The 14,134-nt window shown below is 47.3% G+C and overlaps 1 protein-coding gene across 3 annotated transcripts; it reads right to left on the reverse strand.

The window, feature by feature from the left end:
• Positions 1-1,822: 1,822 nt before the first annotated feature.
• CCDC198 (coiled-coil domain containing 198) lies at positions 1,823-13,788 on the reverse strand. 3 transcript variants are annotated; one of them, XM_068192087.1, is made up of 6 exons: positions 13,565-13,787; positions 9,456-9,532; positions 4,548-4,634; positions 3,421-3,519; positions 2,862-3,027; positions 1,823-2,152 (listed from the first exon to the last, which is right to left on the reverse strand). In XM_068192087.1, exons 1-6 carry the CDS (start codon positions 13,758-13,760, stop codon positions 1,908-1,910), a joined length of 870 nt encoding a protein of 289 aa, XP_068048188.1. In that variant the 5' UTR covers positions 13,761-13,787; the 3' UTR covers positions 1,823-1,907. The 3 variants fall into 3 exon arrangements, with proteins under 3 accessions (XP_068048188.1, XP_068048190.1, XP_068048189.1); XM_068192089.1 differs by lacking the exon at positions 13,565-13,787 and adding an exon at positions 11,860-11,984; XM_068192088.1 differs by lacking the exon at positions 9,456-9,532 and having other exon boundaries at positions 13,565-13,788.
• Positions 13,789-14,134: the final 346 nt, after the last annotated feature.

The raw sequence follows: 14,134 nt of genomic DNA on the forward strand, positions 1-14,134 counted from the left end.
CTTCTTCTTCCTTCCCTGTGCTGGGGTTTGTTTTTGTGTTTTTCTGGTGAAATCCCACATGGTGTGTGGGCTTTCTCCAAAGTGCAGTTTTCCCCACGGAGCATGAAGACATTCTGTAATGGGCCATACATTTAGGAATGTCAAAAGGAGGTGAAATCAGGACAGAGCAGCTCAGTCCTGGGCAGCGTGGCTGGAGGCTTCAGCTTGATTTAGGACTTTGACTGTGATTTCCAGCTCCTGCTCTGCCTGGGATTTTCAATAAAGATAAACACTGCTGAAAGTGAGTCAGCCATGGGTGTCCCATTCCCTTAAATAAGTGTAAAAATGTGTCTCCTGCTCTTTTCCTGGCTGTGGGAATCAGGAATCTGAGGGTGCAGTGCAGACACACCACAGCAGCTTTGTGGGAGGGAGCACAGGTTTGGGACAGGGATGCAGCACAAACTTCTGTCCTGAGCTGCCCAAGCCCTGCTCATCCTGGGTAACCCAGAACTGACTCTAGATCTTGTTATTCTGGCTTGGAAAATGAAAGGATCAGGTTTCCAGCTGAAAGTGGCTGTGATGGTGATGATATTTTTCCTTCCCTGCAGCAAGGAGCTGATCTGAAGATGCTTTGCCCCCTGGTAGTTCTAGAAAGACCAAGTGGCAAGGGAGGGAGACAAGCAGGAGGCACAAGGGAGAGTTAATGCCCTTTGTCAGCTCTGCAGCTGCAAACAGAGGCAAAACTGGTGCTGGCAGTCAGAGCTGTCTGTTCCCCAGGGCCAGGGCTGGTGGGGAAATCTCTCCCTCCCTTGTGTTTCACCAGTCCCCTACTTATCCAGTTTGCCACGTTAAAATAACTGTGATATTTAACCGAAATCTCCTTTTATAGAAGTGCTGTGAATCCACAAACTTGGTGGCCTTTATGGTCCTCCAGGGACAACCAGATAGGATACAGGAGAATTGGGTGAAGTTCCCTCTCAGGTAACAAATTATTTTGTAAGGAAAATGAGATCATTTAATAAAAAAATTCAGTTTATGTGAGATGGAAACTGCAAGAGCATTTTTGATAGATCAGACACCTTCATATAATCATCTTTTCCAATATACTTGGAAATGTCAGATTGCAACAGGGCAGCTTGTTAAAATCCCTGGTAGGTGCTGCAGCCTTGATCAGCATCCCTGGGAGAGTGTCTGCAGGAAAAGATGGAGATTTCTCCATTTCCATCAGTCACTCTCCAGCACTGAATCCCTGAACAGGGAAAAAAGTGAACCAAAGCCACATTTTTCAAATTATATATAAATCTGGATGTTAGTTCTGAAGCAAGTATATATATTTCTGTGTCCAGGACAGGGGAGGAGAGACAATTAAAAAAAAAAAAAAAGCCACAAAAACAAAACAAAACAAAACAAACAAAAAAAAAAAACAACAACCCCCCCAAAAAAGCCACAAAAGTCAAAGAGGAATTTTAGAAATGTGAAAAAATGTCATTTAAAGACTTTCTAAACTAATCATTTTACCTTGCATTTTGAACTGGGGTTTGTGGTTTAGAAAAGGTTAACTCCAATTTAAACAGGAAGATTGAGTAACTCAAAGGCAAGTGAAACATTTCATTTCAGTTGAAATTTGATATTTGGGGTTAACCCAGAACTTTCCCCAGCCCCCTCCTCCTCTCTCTACCCCCATTTCACTGTTGCTCCATCCAAGGCTTTCTTCCCCAGATATTTTGATTCAGCCACACAACCCAGAGGGTTTTTATTCACCCCACATCAGTGAGCTCCTCATTTCCACATGTCCTTTCCACTGGCCCGTACTCACAGAAGTTCCACTTACAGCCAGCAGTGCCTCCAACCTCAGCCCATCCATCTGGGGGGATTCCAGCCCCTCCAGAGCTGGGGCTTGTTCCTTTGGCACACCCCCAGCCATGCCACTAGAAATCCCTGTCAAAGAAGTCATCAAAGAGGGAAACTCTCTCTGTCTTGGTCCTCACGAGCGTGGGTTTGTGGTGAATCTTCTCTTCCCTCTCCCACTCCTCTGACCCTGTGCTGGAGGAGTCCCAGAACAGATCCCTCGTCCGTGGCTCCCTGCAGAGCCACAGGTCAACCTTCCCCCTCCTGTCTGGAGAGAGTTCAGCCCTGCCAGGCTGCCTGGAGAGGCCTCCACCCCACGTGGTTCCTGGGGGAGAGAAAAAAAATAAAATATCAGGGGTTTGCAGAGCTTCTCAGTCACCTGGGGTTGAGCTGGGAATGGCTATGGACAGCTGGAGGCATGTAAGGAAAATCCTGAGAGCTCCCTGTAAGACCAGACTCCATGGCAGGGGCAGGGGGAGGTGTAACACACTTGGGATTACATTTGGTGAAATTATAGATTCTGGCAATATGGCTTTATCCCCAAGGGGAAGAGAGCTGAGGTGAAGAGCCACAAGGGAATAGGAAGCCAGGTTTGTTCCCCTTCCTCCTGGTGAAAGTTCACCTTCAGGTTAGCTTTTCACTGATTTAAGCACTTCCAGCCTTGGTGGAACATTCCCAGCCCGTGCCAAAGGTTGTCACGTGCAGGCAAAGCAGGAAAGGGCCCCTGCCTTGCACAGGTCAGGATGAAGAGGTGGCTGAGATCCACTTCTGTAGGGACAGTGGGAAAAAAACCCTAAACCCAGAAGTGATCAGCCTCAGTGAGTGTCACATTTATCCCAGAGAACCCTCTGAAGCATTCCAGTGCTTTGTCCTACAAACACAGGACAAAAAGCTTTGTCCTTTTCCCCCCTGAACCTGCTTCTCATCACTGCATGGAGATGGAGCAGTGGAAACATCTTCCACAGGGAAACATCTCTGATGACATTTAGGAGGGCTGGTGAGTTTTACAGCGCCTTGGAAAGTTTTCCACTTACCAGGGTGGTCTTCAGGAAAACGCTGATTGTGCTCAGCGGGGATGGGGTCTGGGCTTCTGGTGCTGTCACCTCTCTGGGGAGTGTCAAGGACATCCTTGGGGCTGAATTCCTTGATGTTTTGCTTATTGATTTTCACCTCCCTGTGGAGATTCCTCTTCAGCTCCGCCTGGGTTTGCAAATGAGTTGTCAACACAAGCAGCAGAGGTGCAAACGTGTTTTAATAGCTCGACTGGCACAGCATTAGGGGGGTGGCCCTGGAAATAATTGCACAGTCGAGTAGTTTAACCCCAGCAAATGGAATCTGCCAGATTGGGTACATGACAGAACACGACTGGGACAGGGAATTTTGGTTTCTCCGTGAGTCATGGCCAAATGAGGGCAAAGTGTTGGAAAAATCACAGGTAATTGCTGATCACAGGGGCCCTGGGGATGCTCCCCACCATCCCTCTGCCTAAGACTCAGGGAAAGCTTCCTTTCACCTTCCCAGCAAGAGGTCTGAAGCCTCCTGGTCCGTGGGAGAGATACCTCCATCCCCTCCCCAAATCCACCTTGGCATTACCTCTCGTCGCTTGCGGGTCAAGTCCAGCATCTGAAGCTTGTGCAAGTGCTGCCTCCTGCCAGGGAGGGGATTCAGGCTTTGCCCCCTCTTCTCCAGCACCTACGAGGTATTTAAGGATGCAACTAAATACACCTGTACTTTCTGAAAGAGAAAGGAAGAGCCACCAGCTCACAAACCCCTCGGGCACTCCCAGATAAAGGCAGCAAGCCTCTCCCGGTGTGGGCACCTTGCAGGAATTCAGCACAGATTTCCACTGTGCTTGCAGTTTATCCCACAGCTCAGGGGCAGGAGGGGAAAAAACTTCATTAAAACATTGTATTCGTGCTTCTGACCCCCGAGGTGTTTCTGCATTGAGTTGGTTCTGCAAGATAATCTCATGATCCAAAGGGAAGAACGGCTTTTGCATTTTTGGGGCTGCAGGGGGTGTTTGTGGCACACAGTGTTTGCAGCCTTTAAATCACACTTCACAGAATCGTGAAGGTTGGAAAAAGTATCTAAGATCATGGAGTCCAACCGTCCCCCCAGCACTGCCAAGGCCAGCACTCACCCATGTCCCCAAGTGCCCCATCCACGTGGCTTTGAAATCCCTCCAGGGATGGTGGCTCCATCACTGCCCTGGGCAGCCTGTTCTAATGCCTACAATGCTTTCAGTGAAGGAATTTTCCCTAAAATCCAATCTAAACCTCTCGTGGCACAAGTTGAGGCCACTTCCTCTTGTCCCTTGTCCCCTGGGAGCAGAGCCTGAGCCCCACCTGGCTCCTAATTCCTGTCAGGGAGAGCGAGGAGGTCTCTCCCTTCTCCCCACCAACTGCAAGTGATGGGTGCTCAAATAAATAATTTAAAAATGTACCTCTCATACTTTCAGCCTCTAAAATATTAAATATCATGGCTCAGCAGGTCCATCTCATCAAGGGAAGTGTCATGCTGGAGATTAGGAAGCTTTCCCCATATTTTGGATCCTCTCAGCCACACGCCAGCACTTCAGCTCAGTGTCCTGGGCTCAGCCAGGGACAGGAGCACAGCCAGGGGTTCAATACCAACTACTGCCCTTCACGGTGCCCAAAGTGGGAGGGAAAGAGCCTGCAGCCAGGAATGGCTTGTGGAAGGGCACAGACTCATGCACTTACCTTTGGTTTTGGGCTTGCAGCCACTTCTGGCTGACTCCAGGGCTTCACAGGAGTGATTGCTTGTGGAAGGATGGCAGGTTCAAGCCTCTGCAAATCCAGTATTTATAATATTTAGCATTGCTCGTTCTACAGGATCATAAAACTGGATATGAAACTGCCTTGTAATTTAAAGACTTTCTAAATTTTTCCAGCTCCAATTCTGGCCCAGCTGCTTGGGATACAGGAAGGAGTTTGGCATCTCAGGGAGATGAGGATCTTTTGGTCCTTCAGGAGTGGCCAAAACTGGGGAAATCTTTTGCATTACAGCACAGGCAGCAAAGCCCCAGTTTGACAGTAATTCCATCCCTGCAGGTATTTCTCTTTGAGCCCCAAAAGCACCCAAAGCTCCATCCAAGACCAGAGTGAAGCCAAACCACAGCTCAGATTGCTTCATGGCAAAACTGGAGTGTGTCTAATTTAATCTTAAGAATCCTATCAGGTCATCAAAGGACAGATCCCAATTAGAGGAGGCCTAGAGCACCATTCCCTCTGTCCAGCCTGTCTTTACATTGGCCTAAATAAGACCTCTCTCTGCAAAACTGTGCATGGTACAAAGTGCCTTTTCTGGTGGCTGGTGAAAATAGGCAGAGACTTGCTCTACAGGCTGCTCTGAGCATGGATTTTTATCTTAAGGAGCAAAGATGCCTCCTTAAATCACGCCAAGCTCTGAGGTGTTGCCAGGTCATTCTATGGCTTGGATTCCATAGAATCAGCAGGTTGGAGAAGACCCCTCAGACCATCAAGCCCAACCATTATCCCAGCACTGCCAGGTCCATCACTAAACCGTGTCCCTCAGTGCCACATCTACACAATTTTTGAGCACTTCCAGGGGTGGTGATTCCGCCTAGAGTTCCCTCCTAGGAGGTGAGCTCAGTACAGCTTCCATAAAAATTAAAGAGCAGACCATAAAGGACTTTGTAACACCTGACTTATACTTTATTTGGGACACCATTAACTCCTTGATTATGAACAAGTGCCCAATAAATGGGGACATGTTGGAACCCTGGTTACTGAGAATTTTAGACTTTGCTGTGCTGACAGGCACTGGCCCCCAAAGGAACACTGCATTTGTGTTGCCCTGATTTTTAAAAGTGTTAGGTTTTCTTTTATAGTTCTTTTGAAAGTTTTAAAGTTCTCATGAAACTTCTTTAGCCTTCTGATAATGTTTACATATTTCTACTGGAGTTCTCACGCACTGTTCATGTAAATAATGATTGTTTTGCATTCTTCTTTGTGAGAAGAGAGAATTGATGGACTGTTGGTTTGACCAGTGTGGTTGGAGAGGTGGCAATTTCATCCTCCAATCCTCTGTCACTTTTAGAATTCTATATACTTTGAGATTAGAAATAAAATTAGCTCTTTTTCTCTCTTGAACTCACCAAACTTCTGTGTACTCATTTAATGTCCAATAGCGACATATTTGACCTGAGGCTGTAGAGAAGACTTCCAAAATTAAATAAAAGAACTAAGATTATGAGTATATAGTTTAAATAAAAGTATATAATATCACATATTAGAAAACTTAATGTTTTGAAATATAATAATGTATATAAAACAAGATAAATTTTTTAAAACAAAGACTAGTCCTTCTTCTTCACCTTCTTCTTCATAAGTTTAATATTATATAATTAAATTTAAAAGTCCACATTAGAAACCACAAATAATTAGTTATTAGGTTAAAAATAAAAATAATTTAGGTGTAATTTCTTAATTAAACAATTTATCCTTAAAAAACCTTATAAAAAAAGAGATACAACTCCATTAAAAAAATTATTAAAATAAAATACTATAAACCTCACAATTTGTAAAACTACAGTATAAATAAAAACGAATAAACATCTAAATCCAAACAAAAAATACCATCTCACACATTTAATACCAACCCCAACAAAAAAAAGTTAAGACTCAATAGGGACATGTCTCTGACTGTCTGCACTGAGCAGCTGCTGAATCCTGAGCTGTCATTTTGGATCCGTGTGAAAATGCAGGAGGGAAAATCAGCGTCATGTAAAAGGGAGAATTCCCCACTAGTCCCCAACGCCAAGTGCACATCTCTTAGCATCACAAAAAAAAAAACCCACAAAGCCAAATATGAAACTGAAAAATTGCACTAGATGGCAGCATGTGCCACCACAAGCTGTGGTCCAGGCTGGCGTCGCTCCAGGAAGGCACCGAGGCCACCAGCACAGGGTGGATGAAGGCAGAAAACCTCCCACACCCCTCAGCTCATCGTCCTGCCCTGCTGAGGAAGCCGAGCTTCAGGCTTTTGGGTAAAGCTCTGTCTGTCCCAGGCTGGAAAATTGACTTTTCCTTTTAGTTTTTGTGAATGTCACAGGTTTTTGTCTGGAAATACTCCCTGACCAAGATCCTCGAAGTCCTTGAGAAGGCCACATCAGCCTGCTCTGCTGCCTTTGAGAGTATTCCCACAGGAAAAAGGCTTTTGCTGGAGCTGTGAGCACTCCCAAAGAGCAACAGCAGCAGAACAGGGTAGGATTAACAGAGTCTTTGTCCTGAAGTGAGTGTTTACAAGGAGTGTCTCAATAATACACGAGTACAGCCGTGATGGAAATGAAACCCGTAATTAAAAAAATCCGTGCTGGTCAGAGGTTTCTGAAGGAAACTGTGATTCCATATGACAGTTGTCAGGGTGTAGGTGGGCTCAATTCAGATGCCACTGTTGCATCATGCCACCAAACCCAGGGACAAGTTATTCCATAGCTGGTGGCCACCTCTGAGCTCTGAAGCCACCAGTGTCACCCAGAGCCACAGCCCTGAGGGGAGTGGGTTTAAGTGACCCCATTTGGTGGCTCTTCCATTCTTTATTATATTTAAAAGATCATAATTGTGAGTTTGCTGGCCCCAAGTTGGGCAAATCCCTGGGGGCTCCCCTGACAGGGGAGACCCTCCTGGAGCAGATCTGTGTCAGGAACAAGAGACACGTTGGACTTATCGGTCTTCAGCTTCTGTTTATTGTTATCTTATCAGAACTTCAGCACGCCATCTGCACCAGACTCTGCGTGCAGGAAAAACAGCACAAAAATGGCAAACGACCTCGTGCAGCAAGGCCTTTTAAGTCTAATCAAAAACTGAGCTACCCAATTAAGAAGTGACACCTAGATTATTTTCCTTTCTAACCCAATAACTGACACCTTAAATCCCGCAATGCGGATTTTTCTACAATTACAAGATACCACCTAAACCCAAGAAGAAAGAGGAAGAAGAAGAAAGAAGAAAGGAACTCGAGACAACACCCTATACCCTCCATCTTGAACCCATCTATAACATACTAAAAATCCTAAAACCTAAATTTCTCACCCATGTGACACACTACACTACTCTCTACAATCCCTACAATCTATTTCACACTTTTTTGGTTTCTAGTTTACTTTGAGGCTTAGGAGGCCTTCTCCATAAATGAGGGTCAAAGTCAGTGTTTTCCTGGGAGTCAGAGAACCGCGGGGCAGACAGGGGGATATTCCCCTTGCCCTGGGTTCCCACAATAATCACAGCAAGGAGATCTCCTGTTCCAGTGGATTTCCTGTTCACAGAATCATGGAAACCTGAAATTTTTGGGTTGGGAAGGACTTTAAGGACCAACCCGGTATCATGAGCAGGGACACCTTTCACTAGACCAGGTTGCTCTAAGCAGATTCAGGTTGGATATTGGGAAGAAATGCCCATAAATGAACACTGGATTTGAGCTGTGGCCTCACCAGTGCCAAGTACGGGGGGGGCAGAAATAAAGATTTGAAGATATTTCTGAGCTTTAGTTATGTAAGAGTAGCCCTTGTGTGGAGGCAAATCTTGGCTGTTAGGCCAGGTAGAGTCATGGGGTTTGGGTTTTGGGGAGGAATGGATCTGGGAAGTGCAGGATGGGGAAATTGAGGGAGTTTGGGCAGGTACAGGGCATAAACAGCAATTCCTGAAACCCAGAATAATTGCTGTCTTTCACCGTCCCCTCGTGCACAGCAGGTCTGTCTGCTTCACCATCTCTGCTCCGAAGCCGCTGCCTTTCCCTGAAGAGCCAAAACCGGCCCCACATGATGCAAGTTGGATCCTTTCTGCAAAGGGCTCTGTCTTGGCCACACTGTCCCCATGGGAGCACCAGGATTTGCCTGCAGGTACCCAGACCCCCCCAAGGACAGTGGGACATCCCAGCAGAGGTGGCCCCATGTGCTACACTGGGACATGTGTCCTTGCTGGGTGTCTCCAGAGCACGCAAGCTCGTGATCACCCAAAAGTAGGACTTCCCTCTTGTGCTGCTGTAGGGTATTTGCTTCCCCCACCATGGTGCTGAGACAAAGTAAAAATTTAACAGGGTAGAAATCCATTTGGATTTAGGTGAAATGTGCCTCTTTGAGCTTGCTAACATAAGTCAAATATGCTGTTTAGTCTGGTAACTGCAGCACTAGCAAAACTGCCCCAGCTAAGGAGAAAGAACACAAATTTCCAAGCTAAAGAGATAAGAAAGACTCCTCGGACCTTAGTGCAGGGTGACCCAGGAGTTCTCTCTGTACTTTCTGACGAAGCCTGAGTACAAGTGTAACTAGCTGTAAGTGTAACGTAAAATCAGAAGAATGAATATGCATGAACCTATTGTGAAATTCTATGAATATATAAATTAGCTAGAGTAATAAAAAAGGATCGGCAGTTTTCAGGGGCGCACATGCCCTTTGAAGGGAAAGAAAAGACCCCTCACATGCGTCCAGCGCTGAAATAAACATACTGTGCCTTACAAATCTATCAGAATTGTAAGGTTTTGATATTTCACTGCAATTCAGTGCTGTGACACGTGGCCCTGTCCCCAAAAAAGCCCACGAGGAGGGGTCAATCAGAGCAGCTCCCAGGGAGCTTCCACACTCGCCTTACCTGAGGCCTTCGAGGTGGGTGCTGCTTGATGATGCTGGTCCCATCCTTTCCTGGCAAGGAGTTCCAAGAGAGGGGCCCTTAAAGGTTAAAGAAATGGATCAAGTTACTTTTGGGTGATCAGGTGCACTCAGCAATAGCTTTGTGCCCTGTTTTTTGGTTGGCTTCAGCGTCCCACTGAAGTCCCTGGCTGTGTATTCCAGTAACACATGGAATATTCTATTGGCTGCAGGAGTAAAGTGGGTGTGCCTGTGATTTCCAACAAATACCTCTCCAGTTTCCCTCTACAACCACTCCTCAGGCTTCTAAATATGACCATCACCATCCTTGTGTCTCCTGTGGCCACTCCCAGGGATTTGGGTGGGCAAGGGACTCTTCTGATACCATGCCCTGTAACCATCAGGTGGCCAAGAAATCCTTGATCTCTGCTGCCTTCCCAGTGTTAAAGTCAGGCCCAGGAAGCAGTTTGGGTCTTTCCCTGCTGCTCAGCCCCTGAGACTTGGTTATTGTTATTTTTTAGTGGGAGTGAGTGTGACATTCACATCCTCTGGACAGAGAGACAGAATTCTGTCTCTCAGGATTTCTTGGAGAAGCACAGAGAGAAGAAGAGAAAACAATCTTTATCTCTGTTCCTTTCTTTTCCCCATGTGGAATGTGGTGTGGAGATTGTTTACCTGCAGTGATTGCTGGGTTGGATTCTGGTGAAGGTTGTTTGGGGTCAGTGACCAATGGGATCCAGCTGTGGCTCGGGCTCTCAGCAGAGTCACGAGTTTGTGAGTTAGTTAGACAGGTAAGTAAGAAGTAAGTATGTAGAACAGGATAGTATCTCTTTAAATAGTATATTAATGCAATGTAGTATAGTGTTAATAAAGCAGATCCTTCAGCCTTCTGATCTGGAAAGGAAAAATAGACAGTAAGCACTGAGAAGCTTGGGAGGGAATCAGGGTGTTGATTTTACATTTTCATTTGAAAAGAAGAAGAAAAAAAAAATACAGGCCAGGCTGCTCTGCTCCCCCATGCCCTGGGAAAAGCAAAGTCATGGGAGATGTTGGTGCTTTGTGGCTGAAAACATGAACTGGTTGGGATTTCCATAATTTCTTTCTTTCCATAATTTCTTCCCTGAGCCGGGGTTTGCTGCATTTTACTATAACTGAGCAGTACCTCTGCTGATTTACTGACTGTGGCAGAGCTGGGCTGCAGCAGCAGCAGGAGTGAAAGGGCTGGGTGTACTCCCAGACCCCGGAAATCAGCCCAGAAGAACGTGTCACACACCAGTGATCCCCTGTTGGTTATTAGGGCAGAGCTTTCTCTGAGGCCTGGATGGGATCTGGGCTCAGGTCTGTTCTGTGCTGGTGCTCTCAGGTGGGCACCACTGCCCCTTTTGTTCTTTTCTTGCACAAATAAATATTTGCATGTGCAGGAAGTAATTCTTTCATACAACATTTTATCTGTTTATCCCACCTGTTCACCCCAAAAGAGTGTCCTGGTGCATTCAAATGACATTTTGTACGTGGGGCTCACTGAGGTGTGGCTGAGCAGCTGCTGAGGAGGTAACAGGGGAGGGGAGGGCAGGAAGAGCATTACAGCTGATGCCAAATTTCATAGTCATATTTAACAAGAAAAGCAGTAATTTGGAGGTCAGTTTATGGGGGACTTCTTGAACCTCATGGAAGATCACCGGGCTGGGCTCTTGGGGAAGAGAGAGAAGACAATCACAGAGTCATGGAGTGGTTTGGGCTGGAAGTGATATCGGATAAGCAACCCCCAATGCCTGGGGAGAAGGAAGTCTGAACTCAAATGATTTCAGAAAGCTAATTAATTACTTTATTAAACTATATTATACTATAACTATATTTCACTCACAAGAACTATCACTAACTAGCTAACTCGAAAACCCATCACTCTCTCCTGAGAGTCCCAGCACACACGTGGATCCAACTGGTCAACGAATCCAAACACCACCACCAGAATCCAATCAAGTAATCACCTTGGGTAAACAATCTCCAGAACACATTCCACATGGGCACAAACAGCAAATGAGATAAGAATTGTTGTGATTCTCTTTTCTCTGCTTCTCTCACAGCTTCTCTCAGGAGAAATCCTGAGAAAGCTAAGTCTCTGTTCAGAGGGTATGTGAATGCCACAAAGTGACCATAAAGATCTATTTTTTTTTCCACCCCCTGCCATGGGCAGGGTCACTTTCCACTATCCCAGGTTGCTCCAAGCCCCATCCTTGGAACACTTGGACACTTCCAGGGATGGGGCAGCCACAGCTTCTCTGGGCACCCTCTGCCAGGGCCTCGCCACCCTCACAGGGAGGAATTTCTTCTTCCTGTGAGGCTACTGGGATATGGGAGATGGTGACTCCATCAGGTAAATGTTTTGCAGAGCCCTGGCAATGTTTAACCACTGAGTGAAGCTGTGGCTGCTCCACACATGCAGGAATGGGAGCCTGAGGGGAAAATTTCCAGCACAGGGGGGTCCTCTGGAGACAAACCTCATCTGCAGGGAACACGTGGTGGAATAGCAGCTCGTTAGTGCAAAAGAGGCTTGTGGAGTATCTGCAGGCAAGGGGGTGCATAGGGAATTTCTGAGGGCAAAGGAAAAGGGAAGGAGGTGGCCCATGGAGGTGGGAACAGGGACACGACACAGGGAAGTGGCCGTGACTTAGGAGAAGCTTGTCCTGGTGAAGGGTATGGCTTAGAGGAAGTTTTTTCTCCCTTAGGAGGTTTGATGGTTTGTGTTTAGGGTTGTTTTGAATTTTTCCCTCCTATCCTATCCATGCATGGGGCTTGTAGGACATTTGCCCTTACCCTCTGCAGATACAGAACTGAGGGCTGGCTGTCCCCAAATCACCAAGCCCCAGCTCAAGGCGTCCTTGTGGCTCCTGTTCTGTTTTTCACCCTTGCACTTCAGCAGCAGCAGATCCTCCCCTCTGGAGGAATCTGGATTTAAAATAAGCCAAGCTGAACCCTCATAAACCAAACAAAACCTATTCTCTGGGAGGCTTTGCTTATTTAGACAGCAGCTCGAGCTCATACTTCACTCAAGTCCTCCTGAGCATACTCATCTTGTTTCTCAAAATCTGAAGTAATGGAAGATTGCATTTATTAATTTTTTTTTAATAAAATACACTTTTTTTAAACAAGCATTTGTTAAATGCTCAGTGATAATTTTCCAGAACAGGAACATTTGGTTGTTCTTGCTCTCATGGAGTACATAAAACCTGCTCTTCTACAGCAAGATCTGATCTGTATTCTCCCCAAAATCTCAGTTCTGGGAATGTCACTGCTATCACTCCAGACGTTTATTTGCTTTCACCGCTTCCTGATGCCACCTGATGAATGATCCTGGAAGAAACATCCAGCCTCTGGTGAAGCAGCAGTGTTTAACACCGCTTGGTGTGAGTCAAAAATTGATTTTTGGGAGTGGAAGAGCAGAGAAGGGAGTGCTGGGGGTGCACCTCCTCCCTCTGCCTCGCCCTTCCCCATACCCTGCTGTTTTCCATGGATGTTTCTCCCCACATTCCCCTGAGAGCTGTGGGAGGCATTTGTCAGCATCCAGCTCATTGTGGAGAGCTGCACCTCCTCTTCCAGATGGATGCAGAGCTCTGGGAAGGATTTGGGTATGGATGGAGTTTAGAGGCTGCTTGTGGGGAAGCACACACAGCCAGGCTCTCTGCCTTCCCCTGCCCCTGGAAATTTGTCATTGATTCCAGTGCTGAGATTTACCTGCCCAGAATCTGATGCTGATCGGGGCAGAGATGTGCCTGGCAGGGGCAGGCGAGCAGGACAGGGCTGTGATGGGGTCACAGGGGGGGTGCACAAGGGCTTGCCTGGACACAGGTGGGTGCCAGGGTGGCGCTGGGCTGTTGCCAGGGGGGTGCCTGATGGGAGCGCAGAGCTGGGATCTGGTGAGTGAGACACTTTCCAAAACAGTGGAAGGGGGGAAAATGAGTTCTCCCAAAGCTAAAACATCCTGGAAATGGCAAAAATGGCGCAAAGCTGCTGATGCAGGACAGCACAGCCCTGCACCCACCCCAGAGTGCAGCCAGCAAAACCCACAGCCCCAGTGACCCCAGGTTCACAATGTCCCAGCAGTGACACCCTCACCTGCAGAGGCTCTCCCGTACCAGGTCTCCCGCAGAGGAGGAAGTTCCAGGTGGAAGATGGGCTTTCCCCAGGGTGTGGGCTGGCCTGGCTCTCTGGGCAGCCCCTGCAGGGCAGCCAGAGCGGGCACATCCCCCTGGGTGGGCACCGGGGCCACCCTGGTCACCCTGGGCTGCGCCTTGGAGGAGCTCAGGCCCATCCTGCAGAGCCAGGGCTCTGCGAGGAGCAGGAAAACCCCTCATGCACGTCCTCCCTGTACATGGAGAGGGATCTCTGTGAGCCACCCAGAGCCCAGGCAGCTCCCTGCCAGCTCCCACAGATGTCCTTCCCAGCTTGGTTAAATATTGACCCCTCCCCAGCCATTCCCCTGCAGGGAGGACAGAGGAGGAGAAAGCAGCTCAGGAGCCAGTGCCAAGCCCTGGAGAAACTCTGTTTTTTACCTACAAGTGATTTTCAACCAGGGCTACCACCTCAGCTGGCCTGAAGGTATTTCTTCAAGCAGCTCTTTGGCTAAATCTTCAGGTTTTGGAAGGAAATTCCATCCCTGGAGCTCCAGAAGGGTTAAAGTGTCTC

This window comes from Anomalospiza imberbis, chromosome 6 (genome assembly GCF_031753505.1).
Source record: "Anomalospiza imberbis isolate Cuckoo-Finch-1a 21T00152 chromosome 6, ASM3175350v1, whole genome shotgun sequence".
Taxonomy (NCBI): Eukaryota; Metazoa; Chordata; class Aves; order Passeriformes; family Viduidae; genus Anomalospiza; species Anomalospiza imberbis.

Excerpts from the sequence above, each read along its gene's own strand:
- CCDC198 (XM_068192087.1), bottom strand. The coding sequence starts at position 13,760 with ATGGGCCTGAGCTCCTCCAAGGCGCAGCCCAGGGTGACCAGGGTGGCC. Across the intron at positions 4,635-9,455 it reads ACCCACCTCGAAGGCCTCAG|AGGCTTGAACCTGCCATCCT; the intron begins GTAAGGCGAGTG and ends CTGGATTTGCAG. Across the intron at positions 3,028-3,420 it reads TGACCCGCAAGCGACGAGAG|GCGGAGCTGAAGAGGAATCT; the intron begins GTAATGCCAAGG and ends TTGCAAACCCAG.